At 35.6% G+C, this 25,088-nt stretch overlaps 1 protein-coding gene across 3 annotated transcripts in view; it reads right to left on the bottom strand.

Annotated features, from left to right (window-relative positions):
- The window catches only part of LOC114652109 (ephrin type-A receptor 5), a 426,918-nt gene that overhangs the window by 62,905 nt on the left and 338,925 nt on the right, over positions 1-25,088 (bottom strand). For 2 of the 3 annotated variants that reach the window (XM_051927777.1, XM_028802306.2), the window contains exons 8-11: positions 24,738-24,843; positions 6,718-6,785; positions 3,977-4,102; positions 2,292-2,477 (exon numbers count right to left, since the gene is read on the bottom strand). In XM_051927777.1, the coding sequence (XP_051783737.1) occupies positions 2,292-2,477; positions 3,977-4,102; positions 6,718-6,785; positions 24,738-24,843 (486 nt within the window). The remainder of the gene's footprint in view (positions 1-2,291; positions 2,478-3,976; positions 4,103-6,717; positions 6,786-24,737; positions 24,844-25,088) is intronic. The other variant, XM_028802307.2, reaches the window with a different exon arrangement.

The raw sequence follows: 25,088 nt of genomic DNA, 5'->3' as shown, positions 1-25,088 counted from the left end.
TGAATATAGAAGAAGGAAAGAATAATTTCAAAAAACATGTTCCAGAGCTCAGGCTGTGCAGCTAAAAAGATTGTGTATACATTTTCAGAAAATTAAAATGATTTTTAATGCAATGCTTGATCATGCCTTAGGAGGATAAGCTGCTGGAATAGTAGATTTCCATCACAACAGAACCTAATTAGAAGAGAGTTCTAATTTCCCTACAGAACACACATTGAACAGAATTTGAACAATGCAGATTATGGCCATGCCAAGCTTCACTCAATTTATGATCAGTACAATATAGCTTTCTTAACTCTACATTAAATCTAATTAAAAAAAATCCCGTATATAGGATAAGACAAGAATAGAAAGAGAGATCACTGCCACATCATGCAGTAATTTGCATTCATAGCTTCTGAAAAAAAACCCACAGGTATTTATAATAAATACACCAAGTAAGAAACCAATTAATCTAAACTACATATGCACTTTTTAAGTAATTGTGAATGTTGCATGAGTAAAATAATAAACATTTTGAAATGTAAAAAAATAAAAATTACCATTATGACCTGTTGCATCCAATAAATTTTATGTGGCATGGTTTATGTAAATGTGAAGAACACTTTACTGTACATAACATAAGGCTACATTTAAGTTATGTATTTAACAAATAATTACTTTCAGAAAGGAAGTACATATGTATTTTCTCTTTGTGATTTTTGTTTAGCTTTGTATGACCTTGATTATTGTCTGCTTACCCATAATAAACTATATTGCTCCAATCTCTATGATTACAAATTAAATTTCTCCCTTTTAAATTATTTTTTCTGAGCTACAGATTTTGCAAAAGACATCAGTGCTACTACTGTATCAGGAGCTTATGCTTATTGGTAAATAAAAGTTAATGTATAAAGTGTGATGATTTCTAGCCATACAGTTTTAGCAGTAGTAAAATTTATTTTTTTAGGTTTTTAGACAGTGACAAGAGCTAAAATATATTTTTATTTCAGTTAAAAAAAGTATAATGTCATATCACTCAATTGTTTACAAGTTTAACTATAACATGTCCAAAGTTTCACTGCAGGATTTACACATTTTTGAATGTTTAAAGAGCATACTGTATAGCCTGATGTGTGACCACCATTCTGTTAGATGTCAGTATAATTAATATGCTAGTATTTCTTTGCAGTTTAATTGGCAATTTATATCTCTGGCGAAATCGGCTGTAATTTAGTCATTTTAATTCATAATTCAGAAATTGTTTTACATGAATATTGTTGTTCCAGAACAGTGCTTAGATTCAGTTGGCAAATGACTTGTAATATGACAAAAATAGCACAATCATTTAACTGCATTGCCTTTTTGCTTGAAGCAAATGAAACTGAAGTTGTCAACAAAATAACTAAAAACTTAATCATAATTTGAAAATAATGTAAATATATACTTAGGCTAAGTTGCACACTGAACATCACAGTCTAATGAGCCCCAGAAGACATCATCATCTACAAACTATATCGATATAACCCATAGGTTCATACAACTGTATACCTTCCAAAGGTCAGGTGTGCCTTAATATACTGTCCATAAATATGATCTGATATAATGTGACTGGGGTGCGAATTAACTCCACCAAATTCAAGGTCATGACCCTCTACTTAGAAAAGCCTTTCCTTATCTCTGCAGGTAAGGGGTGAACAGATTCCCCAAGTGGAGAAATTCAAGTGTCTTACATTTTTCTTCACAAGAAAGGATAGAAAACTGTGAAAATTGTGAGGCTGTAAAATGAATATTTGAAGAGTGGTATGAATGGCACAGTGGATTGTGGAGGTAAAGTGGGGGTTAAGCCAATGGGTGATGTTTTCCAATTACTTGTCAGCCTACATTCCCATCTTCAGCCACTGTTCACAAGCTTTGAATTATGAGTGAAAAATGAGATTGCAGTTACAAGTGGCTAGCACATGGCTCCTGGGCTCACTGTTCATGATTGGGTGAGGAGATTGGCAAAACTAAAGAACGTTTGATTTCATATATTGAGAATAACTGATTGAGGTTATGAGCACACGTAGGTAAGATTTCCCCTGGGCACTTTAATTGGTTGGTATAGGAGCCTATCCAAGGAAGTGCAAGTGGCAAAGCCTGAACAGTGTGCCAGTCTATCACAGGGGAACCCATGTAGACATGGAGAGAACATTCCAACTCCAAGTGAACAATGAACTCCTTACTGCAAGGCAGTAGCACTGCCACTGTCGCCCAGTAATAAAATATATTTCAATTACAAATCACATTGCAACATAAAAAAAAAAACTTACTTTTAGTAACCACTCCCTCAAGATGGATGATGTTAGGGTGATCAAACTGTCCCATAATACTAGCTTCACCAAGAAAGTCACGCCGCTGTTTATCTGTATAACCAGCTTTCAGAGTTTTGATAGCTACAGGGATTTCCCTTTTTCCAGGAAGTTTTAGGCGCCCACTGCAAACTTCTCCAAATTCTCCTAGACAGAAAAGAAAAAACAAACAAATAAACAAGTAAATAAATAGAACAAAATATACTCTACAGTATACACAGATACATTCAGTACATTGCAAATATTTTTTTATTAAGTAATGTTATGAGAAAGTGACTGTAGTGTGTCTAATACCCACTTTGCAAGCTAGTCCCAATTTCCTACATTCAATAACATGCTGCCTGACAAATTGTGCACAGGCTTTACAAACCTGTCCCTTTTTTTTAATTCTGTTGTGGTACATAAAACATGCAGGCAAGACAGGCAAGTTTTTCTTCTGTTGTCCAAAACACCCATGTTCCTTATTCCTGGCAACAACATTGCATTGTAAGAACTCATTGATTGTCAGCTCTTACACTCACACAAGCCTTTATCTACAACTTAAGACAACTTGTTGGGGCAACTCACAGACTAGTTGGACTGAGTATGTTAAGCTACATGACTGTACGGCAGCAGTTCTTACCTCTACACCATTCAAGTATACGTGTCAATTTCCTGTCAAGTAACATTTGAGCTTTGGTGTTTAACTCATTGACAGCAACATGTAAATCGAATGGTTTTTTTTTACTTTGATTACATTCTTGAATAAAAGCACACATCCTTATTTGATATTTGGATTAAAGTCTTCACACATTATACACTTCACGTCATTTTTAGTATAATATGGAAAAAGTTTCTGCTTTAGGTATGTGCTCAACATTTCCTGCCTGGCATTTCCTTTCATTCTACACTTACCCAGATCTTTGTAGACACGGAACACACATGAAATGCATGTATTCCAAATAACAATATACTGTATTATTTACCCTGTACAACTCCAGGCACCTCACAAGGAGATAAGGAGCCTTGGCTTGAGCTGAGAGAACTTTTTGCCTGAGTTGAGATCCATCAAGGTGGGGGGTGGGATAGCAGACTGCTTGTGCTGATTGACACATTTATAAAACAAAAGACGCTGATGGAGAGGTGCGAAGGGATTTAAGGTGGGCTGGGATTACAAGTTTTTTCGTAGGCTTCAGGGATTCTAGTGTTAATTCCTTCTGCTTCAAAGAGCTTTATGTGCTGTTTATTTGTGCCCATGAAATAACTAAAAATTAAAGTTTGAGCACTACACTAATATTTGGTACAATATCCATGTACCTCAATTTAACAATATTGCAATTGTTGTAATTACTTAAATGATATACTGTGAGCTTGAGAAAAGGTAAAAAGCTAATCTCTGCATACATCAGAGCCATACTAGCTATGCTTCTTCAGCTCAAAGAATGGAAATTATGGTGGTCTAGAAGTGCAAAACACAAGGAAAAAACAGCAGTTTCTTTAGTCATCCACATTTATTCAAATCTTTTAATACATGTGAAAACTATCTCAACATGTACTTTTATATTAGAATTGAATAATACCTCTCACCAAAATCAACACACTGTACAGACAGATATATCCAAAACAACAAGAGCCAGCCTGCAATTTGCAATTTAAATGTCTTTTACCTGCTCCTATAACTCTTTCAATTGTGATGCATGATGCATCTATTTCCTTTGCAAATTCATGGACAGCTTGGTTAGGATCTTCATAGGTATGAGGATCAATATATGTTCTCACTCCTGGCAGCTTAACTATGTTAAAAAACATAAAACACATTTGTACAAGTTAGAAGATTAATAGTAATTTTCTAAACTTTCACAAATTAATATGTCTTGCTTCTACTACTATTACTCTCACTGTTGTTTGTGTTAAAAAAAGAAAAACAAATACACTAGTGAACGAACATTCATTTCATATTTTTTGTCGAGTAGAGTTCTGTTAAACCCCTAATGATTTTTAGTAACCTATTAATAACCACAATTACACAATTAATAAGCATAATAGCAACTCAATTTATTTATTTTTCCCAATCAATTTCACACAGAGCAAATGAGCCATTCTTCCAAAAATAATCTCTTTAAATAATAAATGTATATAATTACAAAGTGGAAATTTAATAAAAACTATTTTTTTAAGTAATAATTACATATTACTGTCACGGAATGAAAAAAATCCCAGAAAACAATGAAACATCTGCTTCTGGTAAATATTACCATATTTGATGCTCTACTTGTTAGGCTGTGGTGTAATATAAGATTCTGAAGGACTGATGCAATCTGAGAAATTACTGGAAACAATAATAGTATTGATGTCACAGCCCACTATATAATTACCTATGATTTGGTCAATTACCATTGTGTTTTGTCAATCATGTGGGAAGTATAAAACTGAGCTCAACTTATGCTCCAATTTAGCCACACATTTTTATAAATTTGTCAAATGGCTGTAAAAGTATGTATGTTCCACGCTGTTCCTGTTAGCATGTTGTAGAAGTTGACAAGAACATAGCTTTGGTAACTCAATTTGTTAAAAAAGGATTATAAAAACAGATCTCAGAGCATAGAACCTCAAGCAAGAAACTCTTCAGTGTTTTATCAGCCTTGCCTCTGTAAAAAATAATTATATTAAAAAAGGATCAAAATTTTTCCCTTGTAGCTTGATTTCTTAGGTAATTTTTATATTTAAAATGAGATCTGTGGCTCTAGGAAGATTAAACAAAATATTGTAATTAAGGTATCATAGGGAAGGTTATAGGTAAATTGAAAAAAAAAAAGTTATAAAAATACTGTTACGTAAGGTTTACTGCTATTTTATGAAAATGAATTTCAAAAGCCATAATCATGAATGATGAAAAATATAATAATTTTTAGGTTCCTGGGATGGGACTTCTGATTAAAAACATAAAAGTCCCTGAAAAAGGGAAATACAATGGAAGCTATGGTAAAGGAATGGAATGTGATTGTTCTTGCTGTGGTTTCTTGGACTGGGTGAGGGCAACAGCTGATACCAAACCTTACCCGTGTGTGATAATGTAGTAGAAGCTGCATAATATTAAGTATGAGTGTTAGGGAAGAGCAGAACAGAGAGTTAGACCTGGATTAAGAAGACCAAGAGACCTTTATACCACAGCCCATAATTGACACTGAAACAAATATATGCCAGTACCTTCTTTAAAAGAAGAAGACAAAAGTGAACTCTAACCTAATTTTTCATGAACAATAAACATGAAGTGATCTCAAATACACTTTACCAAAAAAAAATAAAGTAATAGTAGTGGTAAGAAATTATTTAGAGTTCCTGTATAATAGTATATACTATATACTATAGTGCATACCTTTTAAATCATAATATTACAAATATATGCATACATACATACATACATACATACATACATACATACATACATACATACATACATACATACATACATACATTTTCTTTGACATTTTCTTTATTTCTAGTCTAGGGCTCCAGATAGCCAGGTTCTACTTGTCAATGCTGGGTTCCATGCAAAAAATCACTCAGTCCATCAGAGGGCACACTCAGACACATCTGTACTACATTAAAATGGGTCAAAAATGAAGCTATTATCATCTTTGGGATGTGGGCATCTAGAAACTAATTGCAAGATTCATGCTTTAAACCCTTTCTTTAAACTAACGATTATATGATGCTTTTGCTAAACCTTTACGTAGATTCATAAATATAAACATACATTTATTATACTTCAGAAGGTGATAAAGAAACATTCAGTCACTTAAGGGATGAAGAAACATTCAGTCACTTGAAGGAGGGACATAAACAGCGTGAAATATATGTGAAAATTTCATATATGATTGTTGCTGCCCAAATTGTATAACTGGTAAAAATGTTTTGTCTACTTTTAGCTTAAAGTTCATGTAAAGACATGTGCAGCAATTTGTAAAAATAAAAAAGAGAATGTTCATGAAGACGATGACTGACAGCAAGTATTGCTGTGATATTTAGATAGAGAGAGTGCTTTACTTAGAGCCAACAGCAATCCCTGCAGCTCCTCTCGTTCATTGGACGTTTCCCAACCAACTATTTGCCTAACCCAACCCTGGATAGCTCTTGATATCTGATGGAATCTCCAAGGTGGTAAAGCTGCAGGAAAGACAATAACTATATCTAATTAAATTAGTTACAAAAAAGAAGCTAAATATACAATACATGAAAACATTCAATAGGCAAAAATAAATGTACTTTATATGTGTTACATTATTACATCAAAGAGAGATTATTCTTTTTATCAACTGAAATAATCTTGGACCATAATAGATTTGTAATTTTAGATTAATTAGTGGAATTTAAACAATACGACACACGGGGTTTGTAATTGACTTACTGTGACCATTGTGAAAGTGCATCTTCTCCTCTTCTGGGTCCTGTTTAGCTTTGCTATAGCCACACCGCCTGAAATGTGAAAAAACTTAATAGATATAATTGATGTAACAATTTATGTTTTCTCTTATTTTAATTTCTACAGATAAGGTCTTCATAGCTGATAATAGCTACAGTCAGACATAATGAAAATCTGAAACTTGTTTGAATTGTTTTATTTTTATGTAAAACAAATAAGTTAAGATCACAATAAACAGTTGCTGTGGTACATGGCATTTCTAATCTATCTATCTATCTATCTATCTATCTATCTATCTATCTATCTATCTATCTATCTATCTATCTATCTATCTATCTATCTATCTATCTATCTATCGGTATGTGTATATCAGGAAAGTTGATTTGTGTTTTGTATTATGTAAAAAACTCAATTGTACTTGTGTTAAATAAAATCAAGTTGTACATTTTAATACATTGTTTACTACAGATGCTTCTGACTGGAGTTTTTGTTTTTCTCTCCTCTATTGTCAATTGCCCATCACTCCGCAGTATTAATTTATTGTACATGTACTCTTTGGATACTTTCTGTGTTAATCAGTTTGCAGTTTTTTTTTACTGTGTGTCTGATCAGTATTTTTATGTTTGTGCATTTTGTAATTAGAATAGTTTGTAACTGTATTTTACCTGCAAACTACATTCAGAGAAAATCCTTACACATAAATAAATTGACTAGACATGATGCCAAATAGTGACATTGTGCTGCATATTGGTTGAATATGCACTTTCTCCATACTCTATACACATAACAACACTTCAACAACTAATACACTGGTAACACTTAGTTTAGGTAATGCAAAAATACATCTATTATTCATTTACTATTATGTAACAAACACATATTTGGGTCTTCATAACACTTACAAATCATCACTAAAGTCTTTATTTATCTCTGTAGTATGACCGACTAATAACAGAAAACAATTCTCTTGATGTTACATTTCAAGTATAAGACCTATGAATCCTTCATATTACTAAGTGACTTTACAATCATGAAAATATTCCACACTGCACGGAGATGAATAATCTACTGATGTTTTATAAATGAGTAATGTATGCATTTTTGCAGTGCCTAAAGTGTTACCGTACTTAATATTGAGTATGAAAAAAAGGATAGCCCAGCATTTTTAAATTGTGTGACCTATATGTATTTGCTACAGTAATCCCTTTACATTTCTGTGTGGATACTGTGTGTTTCGAATAAATGAGTAAAATCATACAATATATTGAATATTGGACACCAGGGTAGAAAAATTTTAAAAGGGGCTTAGAATTTGTTTTCCTTGTGACTGCCAGTTGAGAAATAGTTGAGAAGTAATATACCAGACACACACTCCTAAATTAATTCTGAATGATGAAACACAGTGCAATTCAACAAAACAACTACAGCATATTTTTATTTAATTTTGCTTGGTTGATTATTGCCAATGATACAAAATTTAAGATATCTGCATAAATAATTTTTTTTATAAAATATTGCTTGACAGGTCCAGTGTTAAGTAATAGCAGGTATATTTATAAGTTCCCCAGTTATTTGCTTGTTTTACAATAGCCTTTCAATAAAATATATGTCTCTTATAACGAATGCTTTTATTACGTAAAAGAATCAGTCACCATACTGTATGTCATCTATAATAATTTAAAGTTAAGTATTTTAGGTTTCCAGCTATTTGGCTTTAATTAAAGTTAACTTGTGGCTTTAAAATAGCTTTTAATAATTGCCAATTAATAAAAAATACATTTTTATAATAGTAATTTTTATTTTAAATTTAATTTCATTGAAGCAAGTACAATTTTTCATGAGTAAGCATGTTATAATTTTAATGTGAAGTAGAAATACATAAAAATATAAAATGAAGGAAAAGTCAGTAATAAGCAGTTGTGGCAACTAATCCTTATACCAAATACTATAAATAAAAGATTGATGACAATAAAATAGCATCTTTTTAGAATGATATAATCTTAACTTCCATTCATTGACTGCTTGAAAAATGTTTTTAACAGATACCAAATGAATGTATTACGGGACTTTAATTGTGGCTGATAAATAAAATTTTATGTATTACATTTCTTAGATTAAGAAGCAGAGGGCACATTGGTGCAACGGTTAATACTTCTCTCTCACAGCTCTAGAATCCTTGATTTTCATCCTTAGTCTGGCACACTATTTATTCACTAGAACAGCTTAACAATGTAATTGGAATTTGTCATGAGAACACAGGAAAAACAATAATGGAACCAGGCCATTCAACCCAACATATCTCTGTAGTTCTTGTTTAAAGAACCAAGTACTTTCAAAACAACACAAAGATCTCATGGTCAATTTTAGTGAATATCTGTATTTCATTTGATTGAAACCTCCTTTTCTAACATTTTTGGTTTTATTTATCTTAACCAGCTTTTACATTTTCACTATTATGCATAACACCCAATATCAATCATATTTATTGTTTTTATAATTAAAAAATAAAAGGCTCAGGTGTGTTAAGCTGAAACCTTTTGCTATTTTGGAATTTAGTCTAATAGCTCTTCTTCCTTTAATGCCACATTCTCATAAACGAAAATGACAGCAGTCCATAAAATTGTGGTAATGTACTGTGTGCATGCTATTTTTTGCAACTGCAGTTAAAAGAATGGGTTTTAAACATATGAATTTAAGTTTTATACAGTATATACACTGTAAATACTACAGGTGCTGGTCATAAAATTAGAATATCATGACAAAGTTGATTTATTTCAGTAATTCCATTCAAAAAGTGAAACTTGTATATTAGATTCATTCATTACACACAAACTGATGTATTTCAAATGTTTATTTCTTTTAATGTTGATGATTATAACTGACAACTAATGAAAGTCCCAAATTCAGTATCTCGGAAAATTAGAATATCAATTAAGACCAATGCAAAAAAAAGATTTTTAGAAATGTTGGCCAACTGAAAGGTATGAACATGAAAAGTATGAGCATGTACAGCACTCAATATTTAGTTGGGGCTCCTTTGGCCTGGATTACTGCAGCAATGCGGCGTGGCATGGAGTGCTATCAGTCTGTGGCACTGCTCAGGTGTTATGAGAGCCCATGTTGCTCTGATAGTGGCCTTCAGCTCTTCTGAATTGTTGGGTCTGGCGTATTGCATCTTCCTCTTCACAATACCCCATAGATTTTCTATGGGGTTAAGGTCAGGCGAGTTTGCTGGCCAATAAAAAACAGGGATACCATGGTCTTTAAACCAGGTACTGGTAGCTTTGGCACTGTGTGCAGGTGCCAGGTCCTGTTGGAAAATGAAATCTGCATCTCCATAAAGTTAGCCAGCAGCAGGAAGCATGAAGTGCTCTAAAACTTCCTGGTAGACTGCTGCATTGACCTTGGACCTCAGAAAACACAATGGACCAACACCAGCAGATGACATGGCACCCCAAACCATCACTGATTGTGGAAACTTTACACTGGACCTCACGCAACGTGGATTCTGTGCCTCTCCTCTCTTCCTCCAGACTTTGGGACCTTGATTTCCAAAGGAAATGCAAAATTTACTTTCATCAGAGAACATAACTTTGGACCACTCAGCAGCAGTCCAAAGGCGAGACGCTTCTAACGCTGTCTCTTGTTCAAGAGTGGCTTGACACAAGGAATGCGACAGCTGAAATCCATGTCTTGCATATGTCTGTGTGTGGTGGTTCTTGAAGCACTGACTCCAGCTGCAGTCCACTCTTTGTGAATCTCCCCCACATTTTTGAATGGGTTTTGTTTCACAATCCTCTCCAGGGTGCGGTTATCCCTATTGCTTGTACACTTTTTTCTACCACATCTTGTCCTTCCCTTCGCATCTCTATTAATGTGCTTGGACACAGAGCTCTGTGAACAGCTAGCCTCTTTAGCAATGACCTTTTGTGTCTTGCCCTTCTTGTGCAAGGTGTCAATGGTCGTCTTTTGGACAACTGTCAAGTCAGCAGTCTTCCCCATGATTGTGTAGCCTACAGAACTAGACTGAGAGACCATTTAAAGGCTTTTGCAGGTGTTTTGAGTTAATTAGCTGATTAGAGTGTGGCACCAGGTGTCTTCAATATTGAACCTTTTCACAATATTCTAATTTTCCGAGATACTGAATTTGGGACTTTCATTAGTTGTCAGTTATAATCATCAAAATTAAAAGAAACAAACATTTGAAATACATCAGTCTGTGTGTAATGAATGAATCTAATATAAAAGTTTCACTTTTTGAATGTGTGGAGACTGGCTCGGAAACAGACAGGCAGACACGTTCATGTCACCCAACACACGTTTATTTACAAGTTATTTACAAGTCAGTAGTGCACAAACCCAGTGCCAAAGCACCAATCACCCTTTCACAAGTCCTGGCCACAACACAATGCCTTTTCTCTTCCTGGTCCGCCTCCACTCCTCTCCAACACGCTTTGTCTTCTTTCTCCCGACTCTCGCCCTGACTGGAGGGAAGCGGCCCCTTTTATGTGCCCCGGATGGGCTCCAGGTGCATCGTTAGGGCCTCCGTAGCCACACCCCTGTGTGGCGGAAGCTCCCAAGGTGAAGCCGGAAGTCCACCGGGTGCCCTCAAGTCTCTTCCCCCCAGTACTTCCCAGTGTGGCGGAAGTACCGAGGGCCAACACTCCCAAGGCATTGGGGCGCCCCCTGGCGGTGACCACGGGCCCCTACAGGGCTGAGCTTCCAAGCTCCGTACCCGTGGTCCCCAAAGCCACCAGGGAGGACGCCCCCTCGTGTCCTGGAGGAGGCACAAGCCCTCCTCCACTCCTCCTAGGTGCCTGCCGGGCACCACAAATGGAATTACTGAAATAAATCAACTTTGTCATGATATTCTAATTTTATGACCAGCACCTGTATACATATTTAGATTTGCCAAATAAAGCAAGCAACTTTGTGATTTTCACATTGTGTTACATCATCATTATACAGTACATCCACACCATACAGAAAGTTACCTAAAGTAACTTAAATTTCTTTCATTTAAAGTACATTTTCTTTGCCCACCAACATTTCTTGCAGAGCTGCACTGCTTTTCACTGCCTGTTGTTTCACGTTTGCTGAAACGTGTTTAAGACCTAATAAAGTTTAAGATTAGTTTAAGATTTTTTTTTTCTTTTTTAAAGACACTGATTATTGAATAGAATTTCAAAACATCAAAACACATCATTGTATTTAACAAGGGACAATCCAACTCACAATCAAGCATGCTGTTCAGGCAACATGTAAGTTAGACAATGAGCTGCTATGGTGCAGAATTCATGGCCATAAGTATGATTAAGGTCAATTGTAATTTCATTCAACTGCAGTTACGTGTATCTATACCAAGAGTTCCCAATATTTATGGCTTGCCATTCCTTTCCTGATGAATTGTTAAAAACGCTTACATTTCTGTGAACAATGCCTTAGCCAGAAGCAAACTAAACAAAATCACCCTAGCCCTGTCTAAAACATTTATTCATAAGACTTATGGGGATTTGTCATTCAGTATGGTTGCAGGACGAATCTCATCATGTTTACACAAACCAAGTCCACAGTATAAACCTTCTGACTCCACAAGTAAAATTCTGTCACCTTCAGTGTTCTCTTTTGTCATTAGGGCCTAACAGGTATCATGCTCAGATGGGCATAAGGTTAAAGCTAAACATCAGCAACAATTGTCAGTGTAAAGTTATTTAGTTAATTAACAGATATAAAAAGATATAGTGTATAAAAACATTTAACTGACACAGAATTAAAACTGCCATTCATCAAATTATTGAAATTGCTTAATCCAGTTTGATGGTCACATGGAGCCAGGATCTATGGGCTCAATCCAACCAACACTGCCTCACACAGAGTCAGTATGGACAGGACCAACAGTTTAAAGCACCTTTTTATTGGGATGTGGGAAGAAAAGAAGAACATGAAAACCCACATAGACAAGGGGAGTCCTTGAAAATGTCATACAGACAGTGCCTAGGTGGAGAGTTTAACCTATTTTCATAAATGTGCGTTGGAGTCAGATCCCTTTTGGCAAGTAATGGAGTTTAAGCCAGCAATTAATAACATCATAGACAAAACTGGCTGTGGCACACTGAACATTTATTACTTTAGACAGCCTGTGGAAACCTAAAGCCTAATGGCTAATGCGTTTTAAACCACAATTTAAACCACATGACTTCTGGTTCAATTTCAAGTCTTAACTCACTGGATGACCCTAAGTGTGCCATTTAAAAAGTATGTGCTCCAATGTTTAAACATATGCAGAAACAGTATTAAAAAAGTGTATTACTAAAGCTTTCACGGAAGCTGTTAACTATATATAAAATTAATACTGACTGATGTTTGCTGAGATAGGCTCCAGCTTCCCTACGACCTAGTTAAATGGGTGCAGAAAATGGATGGATAGATGGTTATTAACTAAATATATAATACGGCCCTTTTTAGAACTTAACTGCCCAGCTCATACCTCGAGAGACATACTTGTGATATTACAAAATTCTGTATTGATCATCTTATTAGATAAGGTGCAAAGTCACATTCCAGTGAGGGGCTCTACCATGCAGACTGAGATTTTGTAGCTGGCAATAAGAGTGTCAGTTTGTCAAACACTGACTCAGTCAACATTAGCCAAATGTGATATAGTTTGAATTAAAGTTTGTCATTTAGCCTTCTTCCTATTTATAGTACAACATTTCATGTGTTTCACAAATTACAATAACTTTATAATTTCAAATCCCTCCAAACAATGATATATATTTCTAGGTGTACTGTATAAGATCTAATTGTAATACTAATAATAATAATTATTATAATGTTAAAATACAGATTCTTTGTAACACTCTATTCTGTGTTGCCTGCATAAAATGTACCTAAAGTTCCATGGTATATGGTACATTTAGAAATAGCTACAGACACTGTGAAGTTAATACCACTTCTTTTCATGTAAAAATATGTTAGGTGCCACATATTATACAAGAGTAAAGCTGCTTTTCTTTAATAGTCATGCATGACAATCATTTTAGCAGTTGCGCGTCATTTAAGAAACTGCAAAACTTTGATCCATAATACTGTATAAAAAGATATTTAATGCTTTATTGCACTACTTTTGGGCAAGAGCTGAGGGATTCAGAAAAAATGTTATTTAAACTGCTACAGTGGGCAACTATTGTGGCTGCCTAGCAACCAGTCAGTCACTCCACCATTCCAATGAGAAGCAGCTGCCACTTGCAAATTATCATGGACATGCACATTAGATAGAATAATTTGAGGAACCAGTAGTGTGTGTGTGTGTGCGTGTGTACAGTATATACATATACAAGTATAGTGTCTGTGCACTGTATATAGGATAATAAGCACGATAACTTGTAATTCAATATTTATACTTTACATTTAATTAATTTTATCAGACATGAGTAAATGACACACCACCATCTGGGGCAGCAGACGTTCATGAGAGGAAGTTCATTTTATTTATATGACTCTAAGCACATGTGAGGAATATAAAGTAAGCAAAACAGAGCATTCCTACTTCAACTCATTAAAGATCCTTTTCATGTGCAACACAGTTTTTGCTCTGATGTAATTTTTCAATTTATGCCAAACTAGACACTAACTTCTTTTTATATTGTATATACATCTCTCAATAAATCATATTATTATTTTTATTATTATCTCTGGATCATGACTAATAAAGATCTTCTTCAGTCATTCATACATTATCACACCTGCTCAATCCAGCATTAAGTGCAAAGCAGAATCAGTCTGCTTGCAGTCAACTGTAGGACACATTCACACTCATGCTGGTCAAAGTTAGAGCTGCAAATTAAGCTAATATGCATGTCTTTGAGATGCAGGAGGAAAATCTGAGGACTATGAGAAAAACTCACACTGACTTAGGGCAAATGCATACAGACAGTGACCAGGAAGGTCAGGATTTCAAGCCCAGGACTCTGGAAATTTGAGGCTACAGCAGAACCTATTGTTATATTGTTCACCCCTTGCTGTTTTCCAATTTCATCAATTAGGTATGCTTTTTTAATTTTAGCAAAATTAATCCCTTAATTAAACCTGGTTATAATGTGTTTCAGATTAGGTTTCAAATGTTGAAACAAAACTGGCATATCAACTTCAGGGTCATGAATGTAGCAGTAAATTCATTCAACTTTGGGAAGCTATTCAGTTGCAGGATGCATTAACATAATCATCCATACTGAGTCAGTTCACAGTCACATATTGCCCTAGCAGACACTTGTTTGACTTGTGGGAGGAAAACTGGAGCAGCTGGAGAAAAAAAAACCCTGCAGGCACAGGCAGAAGGTACACAATCTACAAAGATAGTGATCAGACCTACAGTAAATTCAAACCTGGCTTTCCATATCTGTAAGGTAGCAGTGCTAAACACATCATACCAACTCAGGTATACCCATTCATACACGTTACTTTTCTGTGTTTTTTTTTTGATAAAGGTGTACTGATATTACAGTTATTAAATCCCAGTATTAGAATAATTACTTAATGGTTCACTTATTATTTCTGAAATGGTTTATTTAATTGAAAATGTATATAGCTTAGACACAGATACAAATTGTAATATATTCCGCAATAAATAAACCAGTTCAGCTATATTTTGGCCTTTGTTTGTAGTATCTCTATGGAGTCATTATTTTTCAACATAATTCACAATAGATTTATACAATGGAATTTCTTTTTGTGGGTAGATTTTTAGTAAATATCTGAAAATAAATTATACTTTTAGCATTTCTGAACCAGATTAAAAAAAGAAAGAAAAAATATTATTATTAAATAGATGGAACTGCCTTTCAGTTAAAAAATGATCTGAATGAAAAGAAGCACCCAATGTGTTCCCCTGAATCAGGTTATATGTTGTTATATTGACCTGTATATATATTTACACAATAATTGAATAAATGACAGAATGTGTAAAATGCAACAAATCAAGAAAATTTTGACACACCATCGTCTGACTAAGCAGACCAGAGTCACAAATACTGTATAAAGAACATCTAACAAAAAGGCTAGATTTATTACTTACTTAATATTTCCTTTTTATTTTTATTGTAATAATGCAGTGTATTTAAAACCGTATTGTAACCTTGAGAACTTTGTAACGTGCTTTGTAATAGTGAATGGAGCACGGAGAGAATGCTATTACTATATTGGTAAAAACTGCTAAAAAAGGACATACAGTATTTGGAATGGCAGAGTGATTTTAAGTGGTAGGCTGAAAAGGAAAAGTTGATTACAGCATTGCAATTAAAAATACATGGACTGCAAAAAAGACAACTGGAGGAGGTGCAGAGTCAAATTACACTGTTAATCACTGCAACAGCAGGTGTTAACCATATAGAATAAATGTAAGGTGTGTCTCTAGTATTTCCTAGGAGAAGCACAGAATCACAAAGCAAAAAGAGGTGTTTAATAAATGTTTATAGTACAGTAAGTTAAATAAATAATTATGCAACAAATGTTTGACATTTTTAATACTTAGGTTAATTAGTATCAAAATCTATTAAAGCAACATATTAGTATATCTACAGTACTTAATATCTCAAAGGTTTATGGTAGTGTTAATTTTTTTCCAACCAGCTTTTTTCAGAAAATTGATATCTATTTTAGTCAGTTTCGTTCTGATTCATTTTGTTACTTTTACGACATTTGAATATATACTCATACTAAGTTACTGAAATGAAATAAAGAAGAATGGATTATTTCTTGCATGCAACAGTCATCCTCAAAGAGTTAAGCAGAACATTTTGCAATACACTGTTGCAAGTAATTGCAGATTATCTACTGGCACATCTGTGTATAGAAGAGTTTGCAATCTGCTTTCTGTTTGCATGTAGGAAGAGAAAACTGGATAACTATATCAATGTAAATACCTTTATCTCAACCTTAATTACTTTAAACCACTTTATTTTGATACAAGTTTTATGGGAGCACAAAGGGTATAAATCAAGAACTAATATAATATACATCTACTATAAAATAAAAAAACTAAGGTCTGTATGTCTAGTTCCTGTGAGCAATTTGATTGGCGATGCGAGGAAAGTGTAAGTGTTAAGTGTGATTGCACAAGGAGGAGTAAAGGCATATGACGCATGCTGAGAGGGTTGACTTCAAAGACGGCAAATATAAAACTGGACAGGAGATGTGAAAGGCACCTCAAAAATAATGACAGAGCCTAAAACGCAGGCATTACAGGGAAGTGCTCGAGAGAGGGAGTGCCGGGTTAGAGACACATGCAAATACAGAGGAAAGACACCGAAGACATACATAGGGACAATATTTTATAAATATTCTATTAGCAGTCTAGTGACTAGTTTTAAATAAAGCTTTCCCACTCACTACTCAGATTTGTAAATATATTTTCACTTTTTCCTATTTAATTTTTAAATCAGTTCTAGTAACCTTGGCTAGATGTCTTGGATATTTTCGGTCTACAGATTCTTTAAATATAATAAGAACCCTTAACTGAGTGCACTATATTCCGCCTCTTTATTTTAAACTTAAAATCACCATTATATCAATAAATCAGCACCTATTGTTTTATACATTTGAAGGCAGTATAAACAAAAAGGCCTCAGTATTTTCTAGGAATAATATCACTTCTTATATGCATATGCTTACATACTACAAAACTATACATTTCTCTCACTAAATTAACTTGAAAATTTGCAGAGGCTCAACAGACTCATAACAAGTGACATATTTTCTATGAATACACCAGCAGATGGTAGTATTTTCCTGAGGGAAATCAGCAAGAAGAATAGAATATAATAAGAAGATATACCTCAAAAGAAAAAAGAAACTTTTACATTCAATGGTTGTGCCAAATGCTATTGCCATTCTTCTGCTTCATTACTTCATCCTTCAAGTGCTGCACTCTCCATATGAATATCAACAGGGGGCACCCACACCAACCTTATATGAACCTTTCAGAATAACAGAAAGGTGACTAACACTTTTCAGGTTGTGAAAGTGGATGCTTTCTGGCATCACTCCTAAGCTGGACTAATGCCAGTGATACTCAAATATCAACAGTGTTGTTTTTATTAGAAAATAAACAACACAAATGAGGCAAATAAAGGAGAACTGAAACTAAAGAAATTAAAAAAAAAATCTCAGCTTCTCTACTAGGCCTGTCTTCATGGGTATGTGGGTCTACCACTGCTCAGAATTGCTACATCAACGCACTCTCACATGTACCTTCCATCTTTCTCTTTCACTCTAGTTTCCCTGAACTGTCTACTGTGTTCAGACTCATTTTTATCTCCTGAAGCAACATATAATATGTGTTGGGAAAGAGGGGGTTTCATGGGGAGTATTATTTTTGTAAATAGACAACAGGCTTGAACTCCCTTTTGCAGAACTTCAGCTCTGTGTAATCTTTAAAGGACAAAGTCTGTACTCAGGCAGGTGTCTGACAGCCTGCCTTAAACAGGGACAATTTACTGCCAGCTACAGTGTTGGAGTGTGATTAAGTAGTTTTCCCATTCTTCACCCTCAGAAAGGCAGCATTGTCCCATCTTTAGGCCAGAGAACAAATGCTGATATGTGTCATCTCAAAGATGATCTAGCTTCTTTCCAAACCTTTATGGTCTCACACACAAATAACTATCTTAAAAAATAGCTTTCTTAAAAAATATTTTAAACTAGAGACAAAAAAAAAACTCTTGCTAAGGAAAGGGTAGATATTACATGATGTTTTTGTCTTGCAATTAGAGTGCTGACGTGATGCAGAGATACTGGATTTAACTGTGAATTTGTCACTCAGCTCTCACATGATAGACTCACATTATTACACAGTTAAAGAATGAGTTAATTAGGGACTTCAGTTTTTCCATGTATTCAAGGTTAAATGAATGTTTAACAAATCTTTAAATGTTGCTGTTTTGGATAGTATCCCAGCACCTTGCTGCACACTAACACATATTTAAATCACCTATCTATTTAAGTAAATTACTCGATTCAATTTTAAGGTCATAGGGAAGTGGAGGTTTGGAACCAGTCCTGCACTTTGTGTCAATCTCTTATAAAGCACATTTATAGTCAATCCCATGTGTGGTGCCCGACGGGCGTCCATGCCCGGCCGGGACGCCCAGGAGGACAGGAGGAGGGCTCATTCCTCCTCCAGAACGCGAGGGGGCGTCCGCCCTGGTTGTATTGGGGGCCACGGGTACAGAGCTTGGAAGGGGGTGCCCTGATGCCTTGGGGACCCTGGACCCCAGCGCTTCCGCCACACCAGGAAGTGCTGGGGGGAAGAGAAGAGGGGACACCCGGAGTGCTTCCGGGTACACAGCCGACACTTCCGCAACACTGGGGAGTGTCTGTGGAAGATTGCCGGGGAGCACCTGGAGCACATCCGGGTGTGGATAAAAGGGGCCGCCTCCCTCCAGTCAAGGACAAGAGTCGGGAGGAAGTAGGATGACGTCAGGAGGAGGACAAGGAGGAGGCCTGAAGAAGGCATTGTGTTGTGGCCAGGACTTTGGGGTCTTTGGGGCTTGTGAGCACAGTATGGACAATGTAAATAATACTGTAAATAAACGTGTGTTGGGTGACATGAACGTGTCTGCCTGTCTGTGTCCAAGCCAGTCTCCACACATGTTAAAAACTGCCCATTAGCCCAACATGTATCTCTTTAGCACATGAAGGGGAAATCAGAGTTCCCTGATAAAAACTTAGAAACAAAAAGAACCTGTAGACCAGGCGTCTCCAACACGTCGCTCACGAGCTACCAGTAGCTCGCAGACCCTTTCCAAGTAGCTCACCAAAGAGTTAATGAATCCTACAGACATTTGAAAACTTGATTAGTCAAATTAGGGGTGGGCGATATTTCCATAAAATCATATCACAATCCTTTTAACACAAAATCGCGGTCCACAATCTGAATGGCAATCTATCTTTTCAATGTGACATACACTTGAGAGAATATCCAGACTCAAACTCATCAAGACCTAAGTAACACTTTATTTAAAATATCAAACAAAGTTGAATTCAATTGTTCTTTCATTCACTAGCTAAGTGGAGTTAAGGTACATGCCCCAAAGGTGGCGAGTGAGTGAGGAAGGCACCACCATACCCCCCCCCCCCCCCCCCCCCCCCTGCTTTTGGCCCGTTGTGTCACTCTCGGATTTGCACAAATAAATCGGTACTGCAAGTGAACTCTGATACATAGCGAAATAAAAGAAGTTGCAAAGTCAACCGGAATGTTCAAGCAATTTATAGTAAAAAAACCCGTTAAGTAGTTCTCTCGTGAAAAGCGGACAGACATATAGACAGAGAGACATTGGATTTTATATATTAGTAAACCTTCAAAATAATGTGCAGTTAAAGTCTGAACAGCATTCTCAGCATTTCTGGAGCTTAACATAGCCAGATAACTATAAGAATCTTCACCAAGCAGTTCTGAAAATGTCTGCTTTGTTTGGGTCTCCATACCTCTGTGAGTCTGACATGAATGTCATGAAATCAAAGTTCAGAACAAGACTGACAGACGAACATTGAAATGACTCCATCAGTCTTGACAGAATTCATATTTTAATTCAATAGTGTGAGATGCATACAGACATACAAAATGTATGAACTATGAAATGTGTGAACTAAATATTATTTGCGATGTTTTAATGCAAAATGTGAGTTGTGGATACCAACATTTTGTAAATGTTCAGGCAAAACAAGCTTATTTGGTTTGAGAATAAATGTTAGAAAGCAGGAGTAGCTCTCGGCCATTTTCATTTTGTAAAAGTAGCTCTCTGGGAGAAAAAAGGTTGGAGACCCCTGCTGTAGACCACACATGGAGGGACTAAGCCGATTTCAATCCTGGTTTCCTGGAGGTGTGACTTGGCAGTGTTAACCACTCTGACATGCTATTGCAATTTTTATATTGTTTATGAACTATTGGCTATTATCAGAGATACAATTTTCTTCTTGCTAGTGACATAAACCTTTTTGCTTTGCTAACAGTGTTCTGTAACACATTTAGGCGAACTAGATCTGTGCAACATAAGTTTTGTAATAATGGAAACATTACTGAAGTACTTAACAAATGTCCACAAAAGAATATAAAAATAGTATATTCAAGATGATAAAACTAATCAACACTACATTTCAAGTATCTGTATGCCTTTCACTCAGTAAACCACCAAACAATTTCAGAATGACTATCAAGAGGGGAAAGCAATCTATACTAGCTTCAACAGGCTCAAAGCAGCATCCCAGTCTGAACTAGAACATGCACGGTAAATTTAACACTAGAATTACCAGAGCCTACGAAAAAACTCGTAGATCCATCCCACCTTAAATCGCGTCTTAAATCCGTTTGCACCTCTCCGCCAGAGTCTTTTGTCATCTAAAATGTGCTGATAAACACAAGCTACTAGCAGCCAGCTATTCCATCCCACAAAACGCTGGCGAAGCTGCCTTCTTCGTTTCTCACCGTCACTTGAAATCAGCAGTTCTTAGCATTGCACCACGCAAGCTGTCGTATCAACCACCAACTGTAACTTGCTTTCTTTATTCTTCGGTTATAGTCTTGAATAAAAGTGCACTTTTATTTATGTGAAAACAGCTGTGTCAGATGGGGTTGTATGGATTGATTCTGAATGCGACCGCGAGAATGAAAAGTGAATTTAAAAAAAAAAAAAAAAAAAAAAGCTAACCTTTACCAGTATCATAAGTTACACCGGCTGTTACGGACTGAAGTCAAATTTATGTTGTTATTCTAAAATTGTAAGAATAAATAAGAGCAGTTCACTTCTTGAAGTGGAGCCGTGCGGGATCAAACTCGCCACCCTCTGATTCCCAGTCAGGAGCGGATACCATTACGCCACCGCGGCGGTTGTAGTAAGAGTGTCAATGTGGCATGCTAACGCTGCTTTTTTTTTTGTGCAGTTATATTTTTGAATAAAAGCGCACGTGTTCTCTTATTTGTACCTTTTGTGAAAGTGTTTCTTTGATATATGGACTTCAGGCTTCATACGTCATATAGTTTATGCCTACATTTTGTCATTTACTATTAGAATATGAAAAACGTTTCTGTTTTAAAAATGTGTTTGCACAGACTACTATAGAAACGGAACACACATGAAATGCGTGTATTCCAAATAACGCTATATTATTTCCACTCTAAAACTCCACTTCAATCCCAGATAATCAAATCAAGGCAAGGCATGAGCTAGGAGAAGTTCGTTCTAAGTCGGTGGGGGGATGAAATAGCTGGCTGCTAGTAGCTTGTGTTTATCAGCACATTTAGATGACAAAAGACTCTGGCGGAGAGGTGCAAACGGATTTAAGATGCGATTTAAGGTGGGACGGATCTACAAGTTTTTTCATAGGCTCTGGTAATTCTAGTGTTAAAAGCAGTTACTGTATCTGCAAGTACACCTAGACCACTGAAAGCAATTTAAATAAATAGATGTTTCACTAGAGACCACAATTACATGTTAAGAGAATTTATACAGCCTAGAAATGTACTGCTTTTAAAAATGAACACTGATACATACTTTAACAGGGAACAAGAAGACTCATTTTATTCATTAAAGGATGCACCAAGAAGGTCGCACACAGTAGACCCTTTTTACTTTATATCCTTGTTTAATACAGAGACTTCTCTGGCCAGTGTGCTTAGCCAACCTACAGTAGTCATAGTCCTTTATGGCATTTTATAAATAATCTGTCAATTTAACTTTCATTCATTTATTTTCAATGCCCAGTGATTTCAAAACAGAACTGCTAGGGTCTGGAGCCTGTCAATGATTACAAGAAAGGAACCAACCACTGACTGGGTATCACATTCATTTACACAGCAAGATTCAATTAATCATTTTGAACTGGAATTTGAATCCCATAATCTGGAGATGAGAAGCAGCAGCACCAACTATTGTATAACCATGCACCTCCTCTTATGCTTAGTGTATACGCTCTGAGTGATCAGGAATTAACTTCAGAATTTCTTGCCATCTTCACATTTATAAAAGAACCTTTGTAATTAATTCAGTGTTTGCAAAAATGTTAATACTATTTCCACATCTGGGGTTGGTGTCTCTCTTGAAGTTGATGCTGCCATGATACACCTTGGTCGCTGTACCAGAGTAAAGTTTTGGACATAGATTCAATGTGGGTAAGGTTTTAAAACTTTTAACACAGCCATCTACTGATTCACTTTCATATTCTCTATGTATTAAAGTAAAGTTTCAGAGCAGGATTTTAGAAATAAACATATAGTGCCTATAAAAACTATTTATCCTCTTGGAAATTTTAAAATTTTATTATTATACAGCACTGGATCACAGTGAATTTAATCCGGCCTTTTTGACACTGATCAAAAAACAGAAAATGACTATTTAATGTTAAAGTGAAAACAGGCCTATGCAAATTGATTTCAATTATTTACAAATATAAATCACAAGATAATTGATCACAAAAGTATTCACACCCTTCAATTCAGTATTTAGTCAGGGCTTCTTTGGCAGCCATGCCAGCCTTGAGTCTATGTGGATGGGATTCTATTAGATGCAGGCTACTTGCAGACTACTTCAGGTTTGCGTCCAGGCATTCCTTGGACGAATTTACTGCATTCATTTTACTCACTACCTCACAACCTTTCCAGGGCCTGCTGCAAGCAAGCATTCCCACAGCATAATGCTTCCACCACCATGCTTCATGATGGGTATGGTGTGTTATTGATAATTTGCAGTGTTTTGTTTATGTCAAACATGGGTTTTAGTCTCTGCTGGCCAAAACGTTTAGTTTTGGTCTCATCAGACTGTAGAACCTTCTTCCATCTGACTTTCTCCCATGTGGCTTCAGACACACTAGCCAAGATGTCATGTGTGTTTTTTCTCTTTGACACTCTCCCATAAAGCAGTGACTGGTAAAACAACCGGTCAACAGTTGTTGTACATCTCTCCAGTCACAATTGCTGTAGCATGTAGTTCCTTCAGAGGTAACACAGATCTCTGTGTGGCATCCCTAACTGGTCTTCTTCACACAAGGTGGGCAGTCAGCTCTAACAGATTTACAGCTGTGCTATACTATTTCCATTTCTTAATGTAGATTTAATTAGACTCCTAGGGATATTCAGTAGCTTGGATATTTTTTGTAACCATTCCCTGATGCAAATCATTCACCTTTTCACTGAGTTGCATGATGTGTTCTTTTGTCTTCATTTTGTTGGTTAGGCTACAATACTGACTCAACACAATTTACATTAAAGAGTCTTTTTCTGTTGATCAATGTTAAAAAAGCCAAATTAAATCCAGTGTGATCTAGTGTCATATAATAATAAAATGTGAAAACGTCCAAGGGGTGAATACTGTTCATAGCACTGTACATGCTAGAAAAGTTTTTATTTTATTCTTGACCTCAGTTTTCTATTGAAGATTTCTTATTAGGAGAATTAAAGAATACTTGTTACACATATAGCTTTACAATATAACTTTCTTCAGTTGGTATTTAACACAAATACTAAATAAGTAGATGAAGTGTGCTCACCAATTTATTAAGTAAACTTTTCCACCCTAGGCTGCAAAATTAGCAATTTAGCATAGGTGGTATTCCAGCAATGGTCCTTGGTATTTTAAAGTGCTGTAAATCAATGATCATTGTTTGCATGGAATCACTTGTTTAAGATGGGATCATGGCATACATGACTAGATAGTCAGTTTCACTGTGGTGGAAAACTAACATTTATTTATTATGTGAAGAAGACACATTCATATGTGTCATTCATATTATTGAAGATTTACCAACAAAGTAAACAAATATCAGTGTGCAAATAAATTAATGTCATGCATGTCTTTAGCTTTGCAGTCTTCCAGATTTACCTAGATTTAGAAATACTTTCATTTTTTTAATCACGACTTTACTATTAGAATAGTTCATGGCGTTTCACCCTTCTAACTGTTTCAGTTTTTATCTTTTGTAAAGTAAGAATAAGAAAAACTGCCATTCAATTCTTGCCTTACCTGCCGCTTAGGAGGAATCCAGTAACCACAGCCAGCAAGATGACCCCCACAGTTACCGACACAGCAATTATAGGAACCTGACTCTGATCACTTGATGCAGCTACTACTGGGTACAAACAGACAAAATATTTCATTATCATGCGCATACTATATTCAGGAAACTATCCATTTCAAAGAGCTCCTGAAACTGGTGATAAAATGAAGATATTGTTACAGTAAATTATCATTGGTCTGGTATCAATCAATTACAAAACAGAATATGCCTCTCAGAAATCATAAATATCCTTTCATTTTCATTTGTCATTCTCCAATGCCACAAAATAAATTACAATAAGATGCTTTGGAGTTTGC

This window comes from Erpetoichthys calabaricus, chromosome 5, assembly GCF_900747795.2.
Source record: "Erpetoichthys calabaricus chromosome 5, fErpCal1.3, whole genome shotgun sequence".
NCBI lineage: Eukaryota > Metazoa > Chordata > Cladistia > Polypteriformes > Polypteridae > Erpetoichthys > Erpetoichthys calabaricus.
This window is presented reverse-complemented; position numbering and strand designations above follow the sequence as displayed.